The 22376-nt window shown below is 40.5% G+C and overlaps 1 protein-coding gene and 1 long non-coding RNA gene across 2 annotated transcripts in view; both read left to right on the forward strand.

Annotated features, from left to right (window-relative positions):
* The window catches only part of LOC139729450 (uncharacterized), a 45157-nt gene extending 28000 nt beyond the window's left edge, over nucleotides 1-17157 (forward strand). The window contains exons 2-3 of the long non-coding RNA XR_011710868.1: nucleotides 15497-15539; nucleotides 17090-17157. This is a non-coding gene — a long non-coding RNA (uncharacterized lncRNA). The remainder of the gene's footprint in view (nucleotides 1-15496; nucleotides 15540-17089) is intronic.
* Nucleotides 17158-17206: 49 nt separating this feature from the next.
* Nucleotides 17207-22376, forward strand: part of LOC139729482 (tyrosine-protein phosphatase 10D-like) — a 30862-nt gene continuing 25692 nt past the window's right edge. Inside the window, exons 1-4 of the mRNA XM_071640407.1 lie at nucleotides 17207-18370; nucleotides 19101-19391; nucleotides 20804-20807; nucleotides 21739-22169. Coding sequence (XP_071496508.1) covers nucleotides 17590-18370; nucleotides 19101-19391; nucleotides 20804-20807; nucleotides 21739-22169 — 1507 coding nt within the window. The 5' untranslated portion in view covers nucleotides 17207-17589. The remainder of the gene's footprint in view (nucleotides 18371-19100; nucleotides 19392-20803; nucleotides 20808-21738; nucleotides 22170-22376) is intronic.

A 22376-nucleotide genomic window follows, 5' to 3' on the forward strand; every position in this document is an offset into this window, starting at 1 on the left:
TGATGAGGACACACACTCAGTCCCACTGCTGGGGTTATATAGGGACGGGAATGATGAGTATAGGAAATGGATTTCAAAGCGCGCCGTGAGTTGGGTAATTATTTTGGTGTATAGTATTGTTTATCAATGCGTATAATATTTTGCTGATTATGGTGTATTCAGCTTTTGTGTATCATCAGTTACCTGTGTGTCTGTGTGTGTATGCACGTGCGCGTGTGTATGTGTGTATGCATGTCTGTGTGTGTATGTGTGTGTAATGGTGTGTATAGGCCCAATGTGTGTTTGCCTGTCTGCTTCCATGCAGCTATGTAAATGTATCAAATGCTGGATTTAAAAAGAATCTGATCATGTGATTTTACAGGATGTCACTTGAATCGAACAAAGATGGAAAGTGAAAAATCAACAAAAACAAACAGAAAATCGCCACAATTGTCGAGAAAGACTAAAAAATAAGGTCATTTGAACGTAAGAACGTAAGAAAACGAATTCAGGAATACAGGGTGTAATGTTAAAAGCTGTCGGGCAACGTCAGAATAATTGTCATGTGAGACAAATTTTAAGCCCCGTTAACGAATTCTTAACATGAAGGTGATTAGCAATCAAAGCATACACATCAATAGCCAACTTGTGTGTGTGTGTGTGTGTGAGTGTGTGTGTGTGTGTGTGTGTGTGTGTGTGTGTTTTTTAGATACCCCGGATGTTATCATAATAATCTGTGAACGTAACTGTCAATGCTATCATTGCCACTATACATTAAGGGGTCGAGACCAAAAAGAATTCAGAAGTGCAAGCAAGCAATTTTTATTCACACTGCTATGCAGGAAGTACATCCCAATACAAGTTTTCCCTGTTTGTGTAACTTCTCGGGACATGTCCTCCTTATCAGATCACTGTGTAGCTATTATGTACCATATGAATGTATCCTTGTATTTTGTGATTGATCTAACTGGAATAGATTAATTGTATGAATTGAAATCAAAGCAACCAGTCCTGATACACTCGATATTGTACACGGCACATGAAGAGCTCATACCCTCGGTAACTCTTCTCTCTTTTAGCGCTTTGCTTATCGGTGATTGATGTTCACTGTAAAGCCAGAAGAAAAAGAAAACCAATAAAACAAAAACATAAATGCATATATCCTGCTTGCTGGAAGCTTAACATCGCAAGTAAAAAGAAGTGATTGATTGAAGCCCGTGATTATCCAACCGGAAATCCTCGTTGTCAATGACCCTCGGTTTTTATTAGCGAAATGTAATAGCAATTAAAATATAGCGTTCAAAGATCATCGAGGGATGATATGGTGATCAGTTGCTGGGAATTCAATATGTGGAAAACGGAAGTAAAACGTGTAGATATTTCGCATGTTGGTCAGGAAAACTGACAAACATCAACATGCATTCATATTTATGAGTATACTCAATGAAAATAATAGCATATATACTGCCTTTGTTCAAGGAGTGACTGTTTGAAATTCCTTGATTTTTTTTAACGTTAACATGCGAGATAGAAGAGGCAACAGAAGGGGCGGGATAAGTAAAGAAAATTCTTAATGACACTGTTTTCCAGGGCTGCAAAACTGCAATGTTTACGAAATAATATCAGCCATCCAATTAGAGAGCTAGCACACTACACCTTTGTCACATTTTACCTTTAAATCTAGTTTCATCTACTTTAAATCGGCTAGAAGTATGTGTGCTGGTAGCACTCCATTTAGAATGCAGCCGACAGTATTCTGCGTTGCCTGTTGTTTTTGAAAGTCAAAGTGAGTGCACTCGAACTTACTTGAACTCAATCTCAGCCGGTCAGGTGACGCAAGTCAGTGTGTCCCGAATTGTGATACGTCCGAGAAAAAAAGAAGAAGAGAAAGGTGTATCCAGAACAACATTGACGCTTATTAAAACATGGCACGCACGGGAGATTTCGGGTGTAGGAAATGGTGACCATTATACGAGAGAGGGAGGAATAGGATCGATTCAGGAAATTAGACTGGGCCGCCCTCAACTTTGTCTAAAAATGAACTCTTTCTCGCCCACCTTTTGCCCTTCTTTCTTCATGATGACGAAAGTTCACTTTCATGCTTCGCCAAGACGTAGCTATTAGCTCCATGGTTGAAGTATAGTTAGTGTTTGTTGCGTCACTGCGCGAAAGAACGCGGTTATATTGCAAAGTTCACCCCATTTACTACCAGATGTAAGCTCTTTTTTTTTAGAAGTAGGAAGAAGGTTGGAGGTGAATCCTTAACATTCATTTTAATGCCCTCTTTTGATCAAAAAGTGCAAATAAGGCATTTTCCATTTACAAGCGTTGTTTCTTTAAATGATTGGCTTAATTTGAATTCTTTGAAAAGAGGGAGATAGAGAGAACGCATCTTTTAATAAAATGATGATGAAATATCATGCATTTACACTGTATTCTGTTCGAACTCTCTCCGTGAACAGACCGCCTAAATTAGTTTGTCTGCAGTCATGGGTGTGATTTCTTTCGTTTGAACATCATTCTCATCTCGTGTAGTATTCAAAAATATCTGTGAAAAATCGTGAGCTGAGGAACTTCGTTTTTGACATCGTAATCTTTCCAAAGAAAGAAAAAAAAAGTTCAATTAATACATAGATCTCTTCCTTCTAAGATCTAGAGGCAAGAACCTTTCACACCTTTCTGCCCTAATTCCACTGACTGAAGATGGCACGGGAAAGGGGTGGGGTTATAGTTATGGGACAACTTGCTTAAGAGGTATGAATCCTGCCTCCAGAGGTGGCCCGTGTGCACAGTTCGATGGCTTTTTGATCGGGAGGAAAGGGCAGGTGAATCGGAGCGAGCCGACATCCTTTGTTGAAGTGTCTGCCATCCAGACGCTGGGAAGTCTATGATTAAATATAGGACGGAATATACCTCGCACGTACGCTCTGACATCAATTCTGGCATCGATTTTTCGACCTTTTTTGTAGTTGTTCTCTTTCTATTTTCTTCCCTCTCTCCCTCCCTCTCTTGCGTTCTAAATGATGTCGACAAAACACCGCACTTTTAACTGCTGGAGAAACATGAATTTTGAGCTTTGCGAAGTCTATTAGAATTATCGTGCCCAATATGTCGATGCTGTAAGGTTGAGGGCAAGTTTTATCGTCTGCACTCTCTGATGTGGAAATTTTTTCGATGGAAATTTGTTAGGACAAGGCGGCGAGTGAGCAATTTTCCCCCTTATCCGGAAGGGAGCGAAGGTGTTAATTGATAGGATTTGCACCACCTTAGGAGCCACGTTCGGACAAAATGCTATTTTGAGAATGCTGCTCTTTGAAAACTTTTGGAGAATACAGGAGTTAATCGGTAATAAAACGGATATACGGATATGCCTCGATGGGTGTGGCTTGTCCTTTTATATAAAGAACCGGTTTGGTCTGGTGGTTTTCGCACCTCGTGCGATGTGGGGATGGGTCCCAGAATCTAGTCTTTTGGTCATAACATTAGTGCTCAAAAGAATAAATGCCCATCAACAAGCCAGTTCGGAGTTAGCTTATGTATATTGGGTACACAAGTGACCTTTCTTTTTTTCTCAGTTAGCAAGGCACTTCGCTCGTTTTCAAAGCGACATAATGCATAAGCTCGCCCAAAGTAACAATTCATAAAGTTCATCAGTCATGTTTTCGCTATGAATGCATTGCCAATCTCTTTCTTATTGATATTGCCAAATACACCTTTTGCTGTCAGTTGGATGTGCTGGGAAGCACCATTTATAAGGATTACTTGAATGATAAATTACACCACAGATGTTCATCTCAGTAAATTTAATGACTAAAATGCCATGTCGGTACAAATTACCCTTTTTTGCTCATGCGCAAAGTGGAACCCCGAACTGGCTTAACATTGTGCTCTTCTCTCTCTCATGAGAACGCGTGCCTGGGCATCTCACGCCCTCTCTAGACCCGTCTTGACCATAATACATACACACGGTAGCGGTCAAATGGTCAACCGTCCATCAAGATGGACCATCACCATGCATAAACGAAATGTAGGCCTATACCTGCTACCTGTGATAAAGTTAAAAGGTTGTGAGAGCTCAAATGTGAATACAAATTTCACCGTCTTAAGGTGCCATCAGTGCTTAGAGTTCAGAAGGTGTCTGTCCGTCCGTCTGTACTAGTATTCCTAAATCTAATGAAGACGACGTGTGAAAGGCTAACAGGAAAATTCGAATCATGCTTGACTAGGGTGTGAGTTACGAGAAATGATCTGTTTTGACGTTTGACAAAAGGCGGACATTAAGAATATTACCCTTTCCTAAAACAACTTCCATTGTCTTTGGCCGGAAAGGTGGAATTATGACGGAGCTAGTGAAGAAAAATTGTACGTTCATGTATTTTGTATCTTTTGTTAAAGTTTTGTGTTGCTGTGGAGATCAAGCTCATTTGTTTTTATTTCTTTGTGTATTATCTATTTAGTTATCTGCATTCTGTTTAAAATCAGTCACGTTTACGGAGGATTTAGTTTTGTTTCAATATCGGTGCTTGCTGAGTGTGTGTGTTTTTTCTTTCTTTTTTAAACTGCGGTCTGGATGTAACTTGCTTTCCTGCTTTCTAGGATGTAATTAATGATAGTAATGGGTTAAGGAATGCCGCATCAAAGCAGGAATGTTGATACAGCGGGGATTTCCCCTTATGTGAGGGGAATTCCCCTGCACTGCAGGTCGTTGCGGCAAAAGGTGTAATGAAATTATAGTCAGAATTGATAGCCTCGTGAAAAGATGAGTATGCAGCCGGGAATGATGGATTTAGGATGCTTTCGAGCTTTAGTTGGCAATTTTGTAGTAATCATCTGAGGTGAACGTACACTTAACACGGTCATACACTCAAGATTGGGGTGGAGCAAAGCCGGGGCAGAAGTACGTACAGCTTTCTGTTTTTCCTTGGTGTGTTTCACATTCCTTCACGAGAGCCTTGGGGTAATTAAAAACAGTGTTTCTTCCTGTTAGTCTTAGACACGACGATAAGACTTCAAACCGCAATTTTGTGCTTTAACAATGTTGATCATTTAAGATAACAAAGACTCCATCGTGTACGACGGTGTATTTCTTTTAGAGCGATTGGTCGTGTTATCATTGCAAACGAACAAAAACGTCATATTATTACGACACTTTTGAAACAAATCACTTCCATGAAATTTACTTTCCGGGGAATATAATAAATAAAAAAAACCTATTGCTTTAATGCAAATACGTACAATGTATTTACAGTTTCGAAGTAATCTCTTCATCTTAGCTATAGCTATAAAAGTCTCGTGGAACGATATCATTGTTTTGGGGTTTTGAATAATAGAGTGAAGTTATTGGAGAGACGAGTCAGTCTGAGGAGTAAAAAGAAAAATGTAGATTCAAAGAGACATATAGTGATACTCATGTGTTTGGTTGTTGTTAAAGGAAACCCTCCACCTACGAGCATGTATAATTGGTACAGAAGAAGTGCATTAATATTTATGTAATAGGTTTTCATGAATCCCTAAGTGTCTAAAGGGGCCGAAACAAGATTTTCAGTGTCGGCTTCAGATTTTGGCTTAATAAAGGTTTCCTATTTTTGCTTACTTACATGTTTGTTTCTCAGCCTCTTATATAATCCTTCTCCTTTACTGAAATACGCAAAATCTACAACATGTATTATGACGAATTCATATGAATATGTATAATATATGATAGTACACATCAATCTCCCATTCCATTTGAACTTCCCTATGGAGGGTGAAACGCGCTGTCAAATAATGAAAGCGCTCTGCACCCCACGGAGAAAGGTGCCAAGTTTCAACTTCCGACCGAGATGAATATGAAGAAAAGACATACCATAAAAGAAGGGGGAAAAAGAGGCTTGACTCTGGCTCGATGTCAGCTTCGTGATGACATTGAACTCGTGAAAAAGCCTTTATCTTCTTTGTAAGACTCAGCAGACGAGGAAGATTCGGGCGGAAATACGGGAGGAGACCCGTACTGTTTTGATTGCCATGGGTGCGAGTGACATCCCATGCTCTATCATAACGGAGACGATGGGGAGGAACCAGAGAGAAAGAGATTAATAAATAGATGTATTATATATATATATATATATATATATATATATATATATATATATATATATATATATATATATAATATATATACACAAGGGGAAAATCCGAAATATCAAATCTCTATAAATCTGAAATCAATTGACAATCTGATGTCACCAAAGTCAATGCAAACTTGGGATTAAATTTCCTTCTTCAGTCATGTCAAACAGGAGATCAAACTGTGCATAAAATAGAACAAGATGTAGAAATGGTGAATGTTTAGACTCTTGGGCCCGAATTCACGAAGGTGGTACAATCTTGTCCATGGTTTAAACCAGGGACGAAGACCGTAGTTTTGGGGCTCATTTCGTAACGAAATGACAACATTTCGTAGATTATTTCGTCGACAAAGAATGACTGAGTTCGTAACGAAATAGGCCATGCGACACTTGGCGCCCCATAAAAACCACGGTCTTTGTCCATGGACAAGATTGTACCACCTTCGTGAATTCGGGCCCATATTTTAGGTTTGCTTTAGAGATCAAATTTTAACTATCTAAGTATTGCATTTGTGAGCATTTGCTTGGTTGAAATGAAAATAACTTTATTCCAAATCTATTACAGAATGTACCAATATTCGAGTGTGCGGGGATGTGTGAAGAAGTGAGTCGGTTTGAGTTGTTATTGCAAGTCTGATTACTCTTGATATATTATAGAATTCAGACAAATTTGATGACAAGACCACAAATTCTTCAGGTGATTCAAATTTCACTAACACAGCTTGGCTTAGGTCGATTCCAACGGCACCCAACGAAAATCATCTTTTACTTCACTTATGCGTAAAGAGACTCTTTTAGTCAAAGCGTCAGATCACACAAACATAACAGTAGAGGTTTCACATGAAAAATATAATACAGAGTTTTTATTCAAAGTTCGACATGTTAAATGGAAACAATGGTATTGGTTAAATCGGATATCCACATTCGTATCAGGACAATTTCTGAGTAGATGATTTCGTCGTTTTACAAGTCTTCCTTGTTTTGTGCACTTAAAATATCTTGTCAATATAGATTAGCAAAAGTAATCAGGCTGGTATACGTTATGTCCTTTTAGAAGTCACTATTGCTTAATCATTTCATATCTGGAATAAGTCATTTTGACTGATAAATCTATATTTTCAATTCTTGTAGGGAAAAAAGGAGGAAAATTTGACGAAATTTTCAGAAGAATGAAAAAACAGATGTGTGTTTTCGAGATGCGTTTTAGTCCCTCTCTACTTCGCGAAAGCATCGTCATGAAAATCAGGACGTAACAACCAAATCCGGCAGAACCGACGTGGTGGGTAGGACGAGCCATCTTCAAAGCAAAGAGGGGAAAAAAAAGAAGTCTGGGCACACAAACACGGTGCGCTTAAGAAGGAAGTATGGCCTGAATTTGAGTATTGAATGTTCCCAAAAGAGTTCGGCGGCCGCGGATTTGAATTTTACTCATAGGGAACTCGAGGCTTAAAATCGGAAATACCAGGTCAGGTTACTCACTGGAAAACTTCGCAAACGCAGACGGAGTTTTCAATGTGTTCCTTCTTTTTTTTTAATTCGAAAGAAGGCTAGATCTTCTTCACCTGTCACTCTTCGGACGTGTTCAGATGTTTGTTCTCATCTCCTTCAAAGTCTCAGAAAAGGAGCAGTTGTTCAGGCATCGTCTCTACAGCCATCGTCTTGTCATGCCACCCGATGACCAGAAGTACTTTTCTTTTTCTCTCCAGCGCCTGTTTCTCATTGTTGGGTGTGATTAAACTATATAGGAATACGTGGGTCTTACCCTGATGGGACGTTGAAGAGGGGTGCTTTTTCCGTTTCTGTTAATGTGGGGAAAAACAACATGGTGACACAGGTGCAACATCTGATATTATCATCTTCTTTGTTACAGCGTGTTTTGCCAGGACATGTGAGCCTCACTACAAGAGCTTCGCGCTTGTCTTTCACATGTCTTTGGTCTTTTATTCTTGTCTTGTTTTGTCTTTGTAGTGCCGGGTTTGTCTTGAGAGTGAGTAAAACATTACTTTGAATCACAAGTAACGCTGTTGATATCTTCGGTGCACAGTATTTATTTCGTCAACGTTATCGTCACCCCTATGATTTTTTTTTCTTCTTTCCATCTTCTTATATTCCTTCTTCTTCGCCTTTATTTTTTTCCCATTACCATATTTATCATTATGATGAATCTTCTTGGGTGTTGTACTATTTCTGTCACTGTTACAAACCTTAGGCAACGTCCCCAGACATGTCCTTGTAGGTCAGCAAGCATCTAGGATCAAAACTAACCAGAGATTTTTTTTTTTTTTTTTTTTTTTTTGCTTAGGTCCTGCTTTCCTCCTTTGTAACACGTGATAAAGATATCGGATGTATACGCCAATGCATTGCGCCAAAATTTCAACACCTATATTCATATTAAGAAAAAAATACCTAAGTGATGGAAGGGTAATACAGCATGGACATTGAGAAATAAATGATTGTGTAAACAAACGTCCGTTTTACTACACTTGAGGAGATGTCGAAGTCAGTATATGTATGTCATTGTTCATTGAAACAGAAATAAACGTTCAACAAAATAGAAACAGACGTGTGATGCTATATGAAATATGGCAATTGAACGACCATCCAGCGGCACCCAATCAAATTACTAATGAAACTCAAGCCATTAAAACGGTAAACGCATTTGTCAGCATTGTCTTGTGTGTGGATGTGTGTATATGTTTGTGTTTGTACTCGCGCGATTTCCAGTAATTAAAACTTATGTGTGTTCATCAGCGACAGGATCTCATTGAGCACAATCACACTATAATTGAATGCTCGTCTGTATACCACCAGTTCGTTTCTTTTTTTTTTCGTTTCTTTTTTTGATTTACAATTATCACTATAAGTGGTTCACGTGATTGTTTTGGCAATCTAAATTGTCTCCTCGTGACACTGGTTTAGCAATATTCACGTTCATACGCACACTCTGGTGGCTCGAGAGTGGGGTTCATCGGATGGTCAGAAAGTGCGAGCGCCACCGTAAAGGTTATCTTTGTTATGAAGACGAATCGCTTCATAATGGCGGGAACCTTGCGGGGATTTTTCTTCCGGGCACTGACGCCTGGCGTCGGATGCCGCGTAATCGTCTTCACTGACACGGTCGAAATGACTTGCGAAGAGATGAATGAGGCAGCCGCAGCGATGTAAGGTAGAGGAGGAGGAGGAGGAGGAGGAAAAGGAGAAGGAGGAGGAGGAAGAGGAGGAGGAGGAAGAAGAGGAAAAACAGAAGGGACATCGCAGCGACAATTTTGCTGATCAAAAGTCTGGATCCTAAACTGCAGTTTGCGACACGGGTGTCATGTGTTGGTTTGGGAGGAGGAGGGGAGGCGGATATCTAGAGAATGACAGTCCCGATGGTCAAAGGGTGTATTCATTATGTAATGGAGTTCGGCAAGCCTTGAAGAGGGTTGGAAAAGAAGCAGTAGCAGGGTGATGATAGGCAGGAAGATTGGGAGGAGGAACTCGGGAAGGGGGCGTATGTTTTCGTGCTAGTCGAAAGTTCTGCGCTATACAGCATTGTTCGTCGAGTCGTAAGGAGGACTTGGTTTGTGATGATGGGCATCTCTCTAAGATACTTAGGATGCACAAGGATAGAATTGCCTCTGTGCATTCTACGATACGTGTAACGGGAACGGAGGTCAGCCTGTTTCAGAGGCTATCGCCATCGCAACGTGTTTCAAATAGAGCTACGAAGTATAAACGCTTTAACGGGTTTAACTATAATACGGGACTGTTTAAGATTATTATTATCATTATTATTATTATTATTATTATTATTATTATTATTATTATTATTATTGTTATCATTATCATTATTATTATCATTATTATCATTATTATTATTATTGTTATCATTGTTATTATTGTTATTATTATAATTATTATTGTCATTATTTTTACTATTATTATTATTATTATTATTATTATTATTATTATTGTTATTATTATTATTATTAGCATTATTATTATCATTTTGCAAACTCGTTTCAGAGGATTCCATAGTAGCGGCAGTGTGGATATCGATGGGTAACTGGCTCCAATGAATTGATGCAAGTGTACAGAAAACTTTATCAATATTCAGTGAAAGTATGGGATCCAGGAGATCAGTGAGTAGTTGAAGATAAGCTAAGGGGCGTGGATGATGATGATGATGATGATGATAATGATAATGATCATGACGATGGTGATGATGATGATGCAAATGAGCAGGAATCATGTTGTGAATTATTTTCTATAATTATTACAAGATTCTTGAAATTATTAAAGACTGCTTAAAATCACTGGAACTAATGAAAGGAACCTGACAGATGAACTATACCTGAGCAAAGGAAACCGTACAATAACCTTACCCCCATTCGACCAATAACAGCAATAACATCAATGACGACATCACTGCCTTGCTCAGTAATGCAATTAGGCAATGGGAATATCCTGAAGTCGTTTCGTTTCGTTTCGTTTCGTTTATTTCATTTCCAACAAAGCAAAACATTTTCATACACAAAATAACACAATATCAATACAATGTAGTAACAAAGAAAAATACGTGAAGTTAACAATACTACGCATCACAAACGCAAAAGTCATCATTGAAATTATGATTAGTGATTGGAGGCGAATCTCCACTTTGAATTAACTCATAGATTTGAAACATAGGAATGATACATCGAGGGATAGTTAAGAGTGTGCCGTGAGAAAAAAAGCATTGAAGGGGGGAATCATATCCCCCTCCCCTTCAGCGCCTTGCGGTATACACATCGATGTATCACTCACAAAATGTACATGGTTAGTATTTATACTATGGCTCCTCCCTTGTATCTATGCTACCGCTGAAATGTGATATCATTATGTATCTTTGCAGCGAAATATGTATGGGGGTGGGGTGAGAAAGAATTGGCGGGGAAAGAACGGGAGCCCCCCCCCCCCCCCCCTCCCGCCCTAGAGATTGGAACGAGGATGGTAGTAGACTATATATACAGGGCGGGATGGGGGATGTGGTTACCCACAATGAGCGTTTCCGCCTCTATTTTGTCCTGTGCCAATGCAAACAACAACAAGGCTTGTATCACACTCTCATGTTGTTGTTGTTTTACTGATTTGTATGGGTTTGATATTATACATAGTATACATACACACACAGAGTTAGACACATAAACACTATTATACATTAATATATACATTTATAATATCATACATACAAAGGCTTTATATATAATACATGATGTATTTATATATCAGTTATTTAGTAGACTGATGATTGTGTGGAGTCATATCAACTAGACAGGGTGACAGAGAATGTAAACAAGTGACTTCTCATTGGTCTCGGGGGATAATGAAGGAGGCAGACGTTTATTCCCCTGCACCCGACCCCCTTACTCCCCCCGTCCCACCCCACCCCTCGTATACCGCCGTTCCTTTCCATACACCGCCTGTCTGCTGAGATTGGGGCGTAGCGTAATTGCAGGATGCGAGCCCTGCCTCGGGCAGAGTGCTGGCAAAGGTTTGATGCTAATCCGAGTGGGTGTGATTGTTGAGCAGGAAAGCATTGTCAGGGGGAGAGGGAGGGGAATGGTAAAAAACAATGAGGTAGCAGAGATACATCTACCTATCCTCTTCACTCTCTATCCCTTTGTTTCACTGCTGGATGCCGTCAGCATTCTGCCTTTTTAAAATATCATGATCGTACAAGGGAGATGTACCACCTCCCTGACCATACAAGTCCGCATGGAATTCTGTGTGGGCGTGGCAAAACATTCTCCCATGTAAACACCCTTAGTTATCAACTTGTAGGAGAATAAAACAACAACAACAACAACAACAACAACAACAACTTAATAAACCAAAGACTCTTATGAATTTACACGTAGACGTCCATTGCCGTAAACTATATGTAAAACGAAAAATTGGAACTAATTCTAATGAGACGAACTTATTCGCAATGCTGTATTTGCTATCATAACTATACAATTTTATTTTTTGTCTTCCTTGGGTACTAAAGAAAATATAAATCACAACAATAATAATCGTAATGATGATGGTTACATTACAAAATGTTGCAATACTGATACTTCTGGTAACATCAATTTTTGACATTTAATGTGATGTAAAATATATTCTCATGAAATCCATTAGCATTTTTGCTGACAATTCCAATGTTTTATCAAACAGTGACACTTGTCACGCGTGGACGTAAAGTGATTGATGACTATCAAACAATGACACTTGTCACGCGTGGACGTAAAGTGATTGATGTGTGTAATGTGAAATAGATAACCTGGTAATAAAACATAATATTATTATGTTAGGCTATGTAGGACAGGAGGGTGGCTCGCGATCACAGAAGTGAACGCGGTTAAATACGGTCAACGGTGAAGGCAGTGACTCTGCGACTTTAGTTGACGTACAGGAGTCGAAAGATGGACAGAGGAAGGACTAGCGCGGGGGGAATTCATCCACTAAGTTGCAGTCTTCTCCTCTTACATTACCCACATTACTGACTAATAGACTCGGGCCTGGAAGCTGGAACAAATCTATTAGGATACTTCCACTCATTCAGTCGCAGCTCGCTTCGACAATAAACGCACCAAATCGGGCCGTAATGGACCGGTATTCTGAGCTGAATAAGGGGGTTACTATAGTAGTCCTCCTGCTACGCAGAGGTTATTACTATTATGGCGTGTGTTTCATTTTACACGAAGTTTGGCCAGCCGAGGAGAATGGATAGAATGTAATAATTAGGTCTGTCGAAGCCTTGTTCGATCGAATGCAGAAGTGGGAAGTGACGAACTTGATTGCATCACATCATTCGTGTCACGTTCACTGGACAGCTCCCACCCCTCTTTACGGGGAGAAAAATCACCATTCCAAGGATATCGCGCGTGCGCAGTCGGGAGGGGGATGCGGATTGCAGTGGTTACTATGGTGATGCCAATGCATTCGTTTAGATCATCGGCTGCCTGAATGACCACTCGCAATTAGTAGTTACTGTTTCAATTACCTTACCACCAGTAGCAGATGATCAAGGTCATGGCGGATACATTAGAGAACTTCTGCAGCTCCATGGCTTTAAGGTTTTTTGGTTGTTTTTGTATTTTTAAATTGTTGAGCCTTTCTTCAGTAGCTGTTTGCTGATGATATACACGGATGATAGTACAAGTTGATATGTATTGAGTCCTAAATGATATCAACACAATAGTCCGGCCACTGTAGTTTGGTATCACTTTCCTTTCACAATAGAGTATGCATTTAATATCATTCCAACGCTCATACCGAAAGTCTAGATATTACCTATTGGAAGCGTTATACTAAATCATGATACTATAATACATAGAGCCTATACGTTCAACAGACCAGATTACACAAAAAACGATCGGAAGTGTTTGTTCCTCATCACAGTTTTCATATTCAATACATGTAAACTTGTCTTGTGACTTAGGGATCATTTTTCTATTACACTAACATACTCCATTCTCTATATCGACTACCCTTTTTATCTTACTGTGGACTAAATTGCCTATTTCGTTTGTGTTTTAATTGTACTGCACCAAGTCACTTCCGAACCTTTAATCAAGATTTTGAAAGGTTCAACTATGACTTTTTCAACATTGACGTTTCCCCGACAGTTTGTACGAACTGTGCCAAAGAAAGCAGAAAAAGTGCACATTGTGACCCCCCCCCCAATATATTGTGTTGGATTTGGTCTCAATTCGACCCAGTAGCGGGAGAATGACACTGCTAAATGCAGAAAAGTACAATGTAGTTGTTTTTACACAAAATATTGCTCCCTCCTTCCCCCTCAATACGTCATGAACAGTGATGAATGGGATATGTTGCAGCTCCATGACTCTACAGTAACTTTCATAGAAAGAACCCCCATCTACAGACGATGTTTCCAGAAGAGGGTCGTAAGTCTCGCCTCCATGTAGCAATATATACCTTTGAAACTTTGCTCTAATCTTATTAGCATGGCTCATGTGGCCCAGACGGTGAAACTCCTGCTCGAAAATGCCATGAATGTGCAGTTGATATCTTTAACGGCCTCTCCCGTCTCCCTCTATCTAACTCTCTGTCTATCTATCTGTCTGTCTATCTATCTATCTATCTATCTGTCAATTCATTTATCTATCTATCTTTCCATCTATCTATCTATCTATCTATCTATCTATCTATCAATTTATTCATCTGTCTATATATCTATCTATTTATCTATCGTAAGATCATCTTGTTTCCGTTGTCATTCCAACTCGCTGTCAGGAACTGCCTTTCCGTGTAAGAGGTGTGGTGCCAGGTCGATATCTATTATGATTATGTCATTTGCCAGTTTCTTGTGAGACGAAAGGAAGAGACACAAACACAGCATGCTAATAGGAGGATGTTATCTGTGCAAGCGAAAAAGAAAAGAAAACACGAACAGAAGAAGAAAGGTGAGGTAATTCTATTGATGCCAAAAGGCGCATTATACTGGCCTCTTTCGCTTTCGTCTCATCAGTGCTTCTCATTAGGGCTTCTAGGTTGTTTTTTTCTTTTCTTTTCTCTGTGCTGCGTGAAAGCAGCTCGATATCGTCGACTTCTCTTTCATTCATCTCGTGTTCGATCGGTCAGTCGTGTTCGGTGTTTTCTACCCAGGAGTGCGGTGTCATCAAGCCCGTCCATTTGGTTTCTCCAAGGAGGTACTAGGCGTACCTCCTTGGTTCCTCCTTGATTATTCCACTTTTACTTCCAAACTGAACGGAGCTGAAAGTGATAACATTTTACCAGCTGCGGGACACTCTTGATACCTTGATACCTTTAAATCTGACCTTTATACCTATCTGTTCCATCTGCTTCGTGAATAATATGCGACATATCGTGGGAGCCGGGGGCCTTTATGGTTTGTTTGTTGTTTTTTGGGTGCTGTTCGTTATCCCGAAGGTTCGTTATTCCGAAGGTTCGTTAATCCGAAACACACAAATTTCCTATACCTAGAGGTTCGTTAATCCGAAAATGAATTTGTGGCGATATTCCAAAGGTTCGTTATTCCGAAGATTTGTTAATCCGAAAATGAAATTCGGAATAACGAACCTTCGGAATAACGAATCTTCGGACTGAAGAGCCTTCGGAATAACGAACCTTCGGAACAACGAGCTGTAACCGTTTTTTTAACTGTTATGAAGTTATTTCTTAAATATTGTTCATTTTCATGACACCCCACATCTCCCCTTTCATTTAGTTTGATTGTATATGATACGAAGATATACCCTGTTTCTTCAGCTCTCTAAGAAGTGCATGACGTGTAGAAGGTGTATGTTGATGTTGTTTTTGTTGTGTTTGTGTGTTCGTGTGTTCGTGTTTGTGTGTCATGTGTGTGTGTTACCTCTATCCTAATTTCCATTCTGTTTCCTCTGTTTTAATTGCAGAGTAACCGAATTCGAGCAATGGAGGCAATAGTGTACATCCTTGGTAAGTAACACCCTTTTCATGTTTACAGACTCAGATAATCTGGGACAAAATTCCTCACATGCAAATTAACATATACAATGCTGAACTCTGTCTTTTGATCCATAATTTCTCGGTATAATGTGCTTTTGATATTTTTGTAGCAGCAAGCTAGAAAAGATCGTATAATTTTCAGCATTATTATCATCATCATTGCAGATATGTTGTAATCAGAATCATTCCAGTAACGTAGTTTTGAGAGAGAGAAAACATTTTATACATATCAGTATACAGCGTTTGATCGGTACATACAAAAGGCATAACATCTCCACGTTAGTATATTGGGTCATAATATGTTATGCATTACATTTCACAGTCGAAAGTGGAAAAACGATTAGCATGGCAATCGACGACCATCACACGGCTTTGAATACCAATTGATACATTTTGAATTGCCGAAAATGGTTATGCGTGTCGCAATAGACGCGCATTATTTCGGCTACAGGGGCATTAGCTGGCATCATTTTATGTTCAAACGAGTCGAAACATTTATCCACAGACTTTCAATGGGGCTATAATCGTTATTACTTTCGTCAGGAATTACATCTCTAAAGGCATCACGTGAAGGTCGTACCTAGAATTTGGAAATGTTTCCTTAAAAAAAAATACAGCAACAAACTGTTGCTCTGTATAATTATAGATACTTGGTACAACACAGCGAAGGGGTTTGAATGGTGAATATCATGTAGCCATTAGCCACGTCGTTATGGATGTGATTTTTTCACGATTGCTGAAATCAAGCAAGGGCTGAATTCACACCTAACCTCGTTTGTAATCAGTCTATTACGTTTTTACGTATAAAGTTCGGTACTATTCCAGCACAAAGAATAACAGATCCGGAACCGAATTCAATTCAAGCATAGCTCGTAATACAGTCGTTTTGAGGGCTGACTACAAAAGAACCCAACGAACATAACTCAGTTTTGGTTGTTGTTGTGTTTTTTTTTTTTTTTGCTTATTCCTTCTTGTATTCATATATTGATATTTTCAACTTAAATGTCATGTTTGCAGTTAAAATTGTTAAAGCTTTCTATCGTACCTTTTCACTGATGTAATGAATCAAACAAAGTTGAACTGGCCTCACCGATCAGAGGACTTTATTTTTACACAAGGTCCTAGAAATTCGGCGTAGTAGTATCTACCCGGCATGCATGCATAGATGGAATGGATCGAGCATAAATAGTATAGGGATAAGCATAAAGCTTCTCTTGATACATATTAACTGGACATCTTCTGCCATATAGTCGCTATCAAAAATGCTAGATGTGTTTAATTGAGGGAAGAAGTAGGATACGTACACATACACAATTTACTGCAATAGCAGTTTGATTGCATGCAAACGAAAAGTTTCACATCTTTATTCTTAACCTGTTCTTTGATTGACATGATTGATGTTGAAGGGTTGTAAATGACCATTTTTTTGTGTTTTTCTGTCGAAGAAAGCCATTTACAGAGAATGTCCCTTGTTCAGGGGAAAGTCACTTGACATTCCATCCTCTTCTTTTTTTTTCCAGCAATATTCTTATCCGTGCAATCTCTGGGTGCAACAACAGAAGGCGGCAGGACGCAAAATGGGCAGGGGTCGCTGGACTCTGCTTTGCCTACTCCGGTCGTTCAGACTTCACGTGAGAGTGGAAAATTATTTGTGACGGACGCTTTAAAACAAAACACCACGACCTTGCAGAATTCTCTATTAACCGTGTTGTCCACAGTGAATAGTCACAGAGAAATTTCTACATTACATTCGGTCGGTGAAAGGACAGAATCGTCAACTACATTTTCAGTGAGCAATGCAAAAACACCGTCAAATGATAGTATTCAAAGGACTACAGCTCAAGGAGTTCGGAGCACATTGACAACGTCGAACAGTAACGACGTAAATACGTCCACTGGATATCCTGATGTATCCACAACTCCTGCAGGGAGCAGATTTAGCCCGACTTCCTCCCACGGGAATGGAGAGCACACAAGTGTTTTTGAGATTACCTCGCAGTTTTCAAAAGCGTCCGAGAACATGACAGTACTTACCACGACCGAGTTGGTTGCCCCTTCAACCCCCACACCCTCTCCGACCTCTTCAGTCACTTCTACAGCACCGCCAAAAGTTTCAGCGTCCGTCGCAACGGCTGTGTCTGATAGCATGCTTCCAGCTAACTCGACGGAAAGAAGTTCGACGGGCGCAAGTTCCAGTTTCAGCTCTGTCCATAATGTCTCCTTCACGCAGTCGATGGAACCGCAGAATGCTTCAGTACACCCAACACCTGCGAACGTGTCCACCATGCCCTCGGCAGAATCTATTGGTCCCGAAGATCCCACAACCCCAGCTCTGTCTACGAGGCAAATCACATTAAACACTGGTAGTCCCTCAAATAGGGCTCCATTTAACGTGACGAGTACTGAAGGATCGGAGACGGTCGTTACGGTCACCTCTCTTGTTACAGACTTTACGACTGAGCCTATGCTACTTACCGAAGTCCAAAAGACCGAAATTATAAGCGAACTAGCAACTGATACATCTGAATATTTGACGACGCCCAGTCTTCTGCAAAACGCCACAGTCACTCCTTCGACGACGATTCGACCGGAGCCAAGCTCGTCAATGATTACGGAAGCCATAACGGATCTCGTCACGGAGTCCGCCTCTGAAGTGTCCGTGGAGACGCCGGAGGAGTTGCTGACGGTCGAGACGTCCACCGAAGTCGTGACGTATCTCGATACGACGGATGATGGTTTGAAGGATGTTACCGACTCCATTCGCGATTCAACCACGCCCATCGCGACGACACCAGTGTCGGGTAAGAGTTCGTGGTCACCCCTTTTCAAAAGGATGGATGTGAAAACCGAAGATGAAAAACCAAGGCTTGTGAAGTTTTGCTCTGGTGTCATTCCGTTCATTTCATGTTCTCTCGGATCTTAGTCTCGTGTTATCCAACTCCCGAAATTCCCCTTAACATGTAAAACTCAAGAGGCTATGGAGAAAAGTTATTGAATGCCAGTAAATGGGTAGGTTGTAAGGGAAAATTTGTTCAGACACAACAATGTGCTGTGTGATTCTATTGCGTATGTGCACGCACATTTAATTTGAAGTTAGCATACAAAGAAGAGTAGCTCATTCATGTGGAGATTGTGGAGTTGATTGACACCAGCTGGGCAGGTGGTGACTAGTGAATTGACATCGTGATGACGTGATTGGCTCTTATTTGTCACCATTTCACCGCTTGATTTCACTGTAACTTCTACTTCATCAAATCATGGTTAGAGCTCCCAGTCGGCAAAAACTTTCACTTCCAGAGCAAATTCAATAGAACGTATCATTTTTTTTATCGGTATATAATTGCGAGTTGCTTTTCTTTAATGTTCATGATCTGATATCATGATTAACTCAGATATTTACAAATTTTGAAAGTAAGTTTGAAATGGATTGTTTATAAGCTATACGTGCTGCTGCTGAGCGAGGATATTGTTTATTAGAAGTGAGGTTTGACATCGTAATTATGTTATTTCTTTTTTTCCCCGCCATTGCAGCAACCCCGGCACCTGAGCTCTGTGACTTCGAGGTCGCACCGACATCCGTGCACGTTTGCCTCTGCAACTCGTCCCTTGCCGCGTCCAACTACACATATCGAGTGGAACTGGTGCGCTGTCTCCACGGCAACTCGACTGGTCCGGACGTACCCGTCCATACCGATCGCCAAGAGCCAAGGCCTGGGTGCTGGAATATCAGCGTTCCCCTTGGCGCTTCTTATCGGCTGGTCGTCACTGCTTTCGATGGATTCGGGGGCAACGCGAGCACGCCGACGTCCTATTTTTATACAAGTAAGTTTGCATGACAGCGCGGCAGGAAGGCGGGCTCTGAGTTGTAGGAGTCACCCGCTGACAGATATTGGTCCCTTTGCGCGCGCTTACTACTCGATGTATCACGACAGGAACACTCATAGTTCAGTGTCAAAAGCAGGTAATGCAGAATTGTGACAGGCATTTACTCGAGCAATAGTCACAGGCAGCACTGCGACCTGCCCAGTTCTGTTTGGCATTCTCCATAGATGTAAATATTTTTCGGCAAACAGAGAGCCTTGGAGCCCCTTTCGAGCCCTCTAGGAGGTTAGTAAAAAACCAAAACGAAGAAAAGTTGTTGCTAACTGAAAACGTTACTTCGCGTCACTGGTGACGTCTGCCAAGTCAGAACAAAAGCGAGATCTCTCTCCGGTGCCAAATCTCAGGCTTTGCGAAACAGTGAGACACAGCTCACCGCTTACACGACAGAGGGGCATGTCCCTTCGAAAAGGGGGAACACGTCATTTTGTTTGGGATTTTGCCTTCAGAGGAAGTGGAGCTTTAAAAACACGCTTTGGTGTCTGTTGGAAGGGTGTAAGACAAAAGCACGTCACATAACAGCAGCCGAACGTCACCTCGATTGGGCGGATGGAGTTATTACACAGTGCTAACGTGCTGGGCTTCATGACACTTCGTAGCGTGCAGGGACAGGGCTAGTTCTCGGGGGTCGGAATATCATGCGGAGTGTTACCGTGCCTGCCTCGATGTCACGTCTGCGAACCAAGTCTGAGCTTTCTAGCTGGGCTTTTCTCATCTGCCTCATTACCATGCCTTGTTGGAATAATAATCACGTGATTGCCCTTACGCCGTATTTTAAGATAGGTAAGTGGAAAAGTTCAATATACGCGCTGATTTGCTGCAAAGTGGGGGAAAGGTTTCTATCAAGGGGCATCGTGAGTCACCAAAGAGCAGAACTTTCCTAAGCGAAGACTTAACTTTGATGATTTTCCCCCTTGCTCAATAGGACCTTAGTCTTGCAAATTGACCAGCCTCAACCTAGGCATATGCTGTCATATATTATATCATATTTCTTATACTTACTAGTGACATTTTCACACGATATGACCATGTACATTTGTGTCGAGTATATTTTTTTTCTTTTCCTTCTACAATCAAAAGACATGATTGTATATATTTTGTATTCTTGTCTTGTTGTCAATTATTTTGTAATCTCATCATTGAGAAAATGGAAATATGAAATAAATTAGAGCGCAAAAAGGGTGACGAACATTTAAGTGTTATCTTTTAGTATATCGTATGCTTGGATATACTAGTATAAAGGTAACTGCTCTTGCAATGGCCAATCAGTCAGGGTAAATCACAAATTATCACTGGTGCATCATGCCAGACCATCCCATGTCGTGAAGAAACACTCACACACTGTCTCTCACCAGGGAGGTGAGACCATATTACTCACCTCCCTGCTCTCACACACAGGCACCACACATATATATTTAACCGTATATGCATATTTCTATCAGCAAAACTATCAACCATTTAGCGCTTATTACACATATCATCCCCCGAAGTAATGCCCCGCAATATAAATCTGAATCGCGATCAGCCAAAAGCTTTGCACTGCAGAATATAGTCTGGAAACAAAAAGATTGCTAGAGTAAAAACACTGGATGAACCCAACAAACGAGATTATGCCAACTAGCAAGGGCTAAAACTACGGTACATGAATTTGTTGCTTTCCAAATGCCCTTGTCTTCCGGTCAAATTCTGTAGGTGAGGTGTTGTGTTTATATCGTGTATATATCATATAATAATCACTTACAGCAGTTTCTGTTTTCGCTATCTTGTGGCGTAACACCATTACAATCTCGTATGTGCATCTTAACGAGAATACATTTTAGACTGAATAAATTACCGTGAAAATTGTCGCACTTTATAAACATGGGTACATCAAATTTTGTTTAACGAAAACCGATAGAAAACGTTTATTTGATCAAAGGAAATTGTTCCATACACGCATGACACTCGAATGTAATGCATTGGTTTTGTGTGTTTTCACAATAAAGGAGGTATACTTGTCTCGCCTAGTACCTCATTGATACGATGTATTCATGCAGGTTGTGTCAGACGAAGAACTACTGGCAGAGTACAGTAATCGTTCCTGTATAATATGTAGGTCCTACCCTCTCTTCCACGCTCTAACTCTCTGCCTGGCATTCTATCTTTCTCTCCACTTTTATATTTCGTTCTCCCTTACCGTAATATTACCTCTCTTTAGCCTCATAACATGTCGCACTGCTATCAGTTCTTCCCACGTCTTCTCTCACGGCCTCGTTTAATTTTCCGCTCCTCGTATCTCCTTGCACGTTAGTCATTCCACACCTCACCTCGAGGTAACTGAAATATCACTCGATAGATCCATGATTACTCATGATATTTTGTGTGGGTGGAAGTCATGTTTTCGACTCCCTTTCTCTAATGTGTGTTTATATCCACAAATCTCTCAACGCGCAGGTCTGCAACCGCCCTATCTCTCCGTCACCAAGCGCGCAACCCCCGACCCCACCCTTGACCTCATTTGGGACTTCCAGCAAGAAGCATTCGTGGATTACGTCACAATCTACATCCAGGTGGACGATGAGGAGTACATGCAGAAACTGACTTGGCTAAGCGTAGGAAGGAATACCATACAGGGAATGTTCTCCTACTTTAGCACAAAGTTTGGGGCGAAGCATACGTTTGAAGTGCAGATACACTCCGGTAATGAGTCTGTCTTCTCAAACAAAGCCAGCTACATTCTGGGTGAGAGTTTCGTTCTTTTCCTTTTCTCTTTCTTAAAGATTTATTCGCGGATAACTTTCTCATTTGAAGAATGTAGTACCACAATCGGATAGCTAGCCAAGGAAATTAAGACATCAGTTCAGGTTTAATCCAACAGATGAAAGACTGGCGCCTCAAATCGCTCGTAGTGTCTCACTCTGCAATAAGCAAGCATATCAAGAACTCTGT

This window comes from Diadema antillarum, unplaced genomic scaffold (assembly GCF_040938485.1).
Source record: "Diadema antillarum isolate AM-2024a unplaced genomic scaffold, OU_Dant_1.0 seq00000243_RagTag, whole genome shotgun sequence".
Classification (NCBI taxonomy): domain Eukaryota; kingdom Metazoa; phylum Echinodermata; class Echinoidea; order Diadematoida; family Diadematidae; genus Diadema; species Diadema antillarum.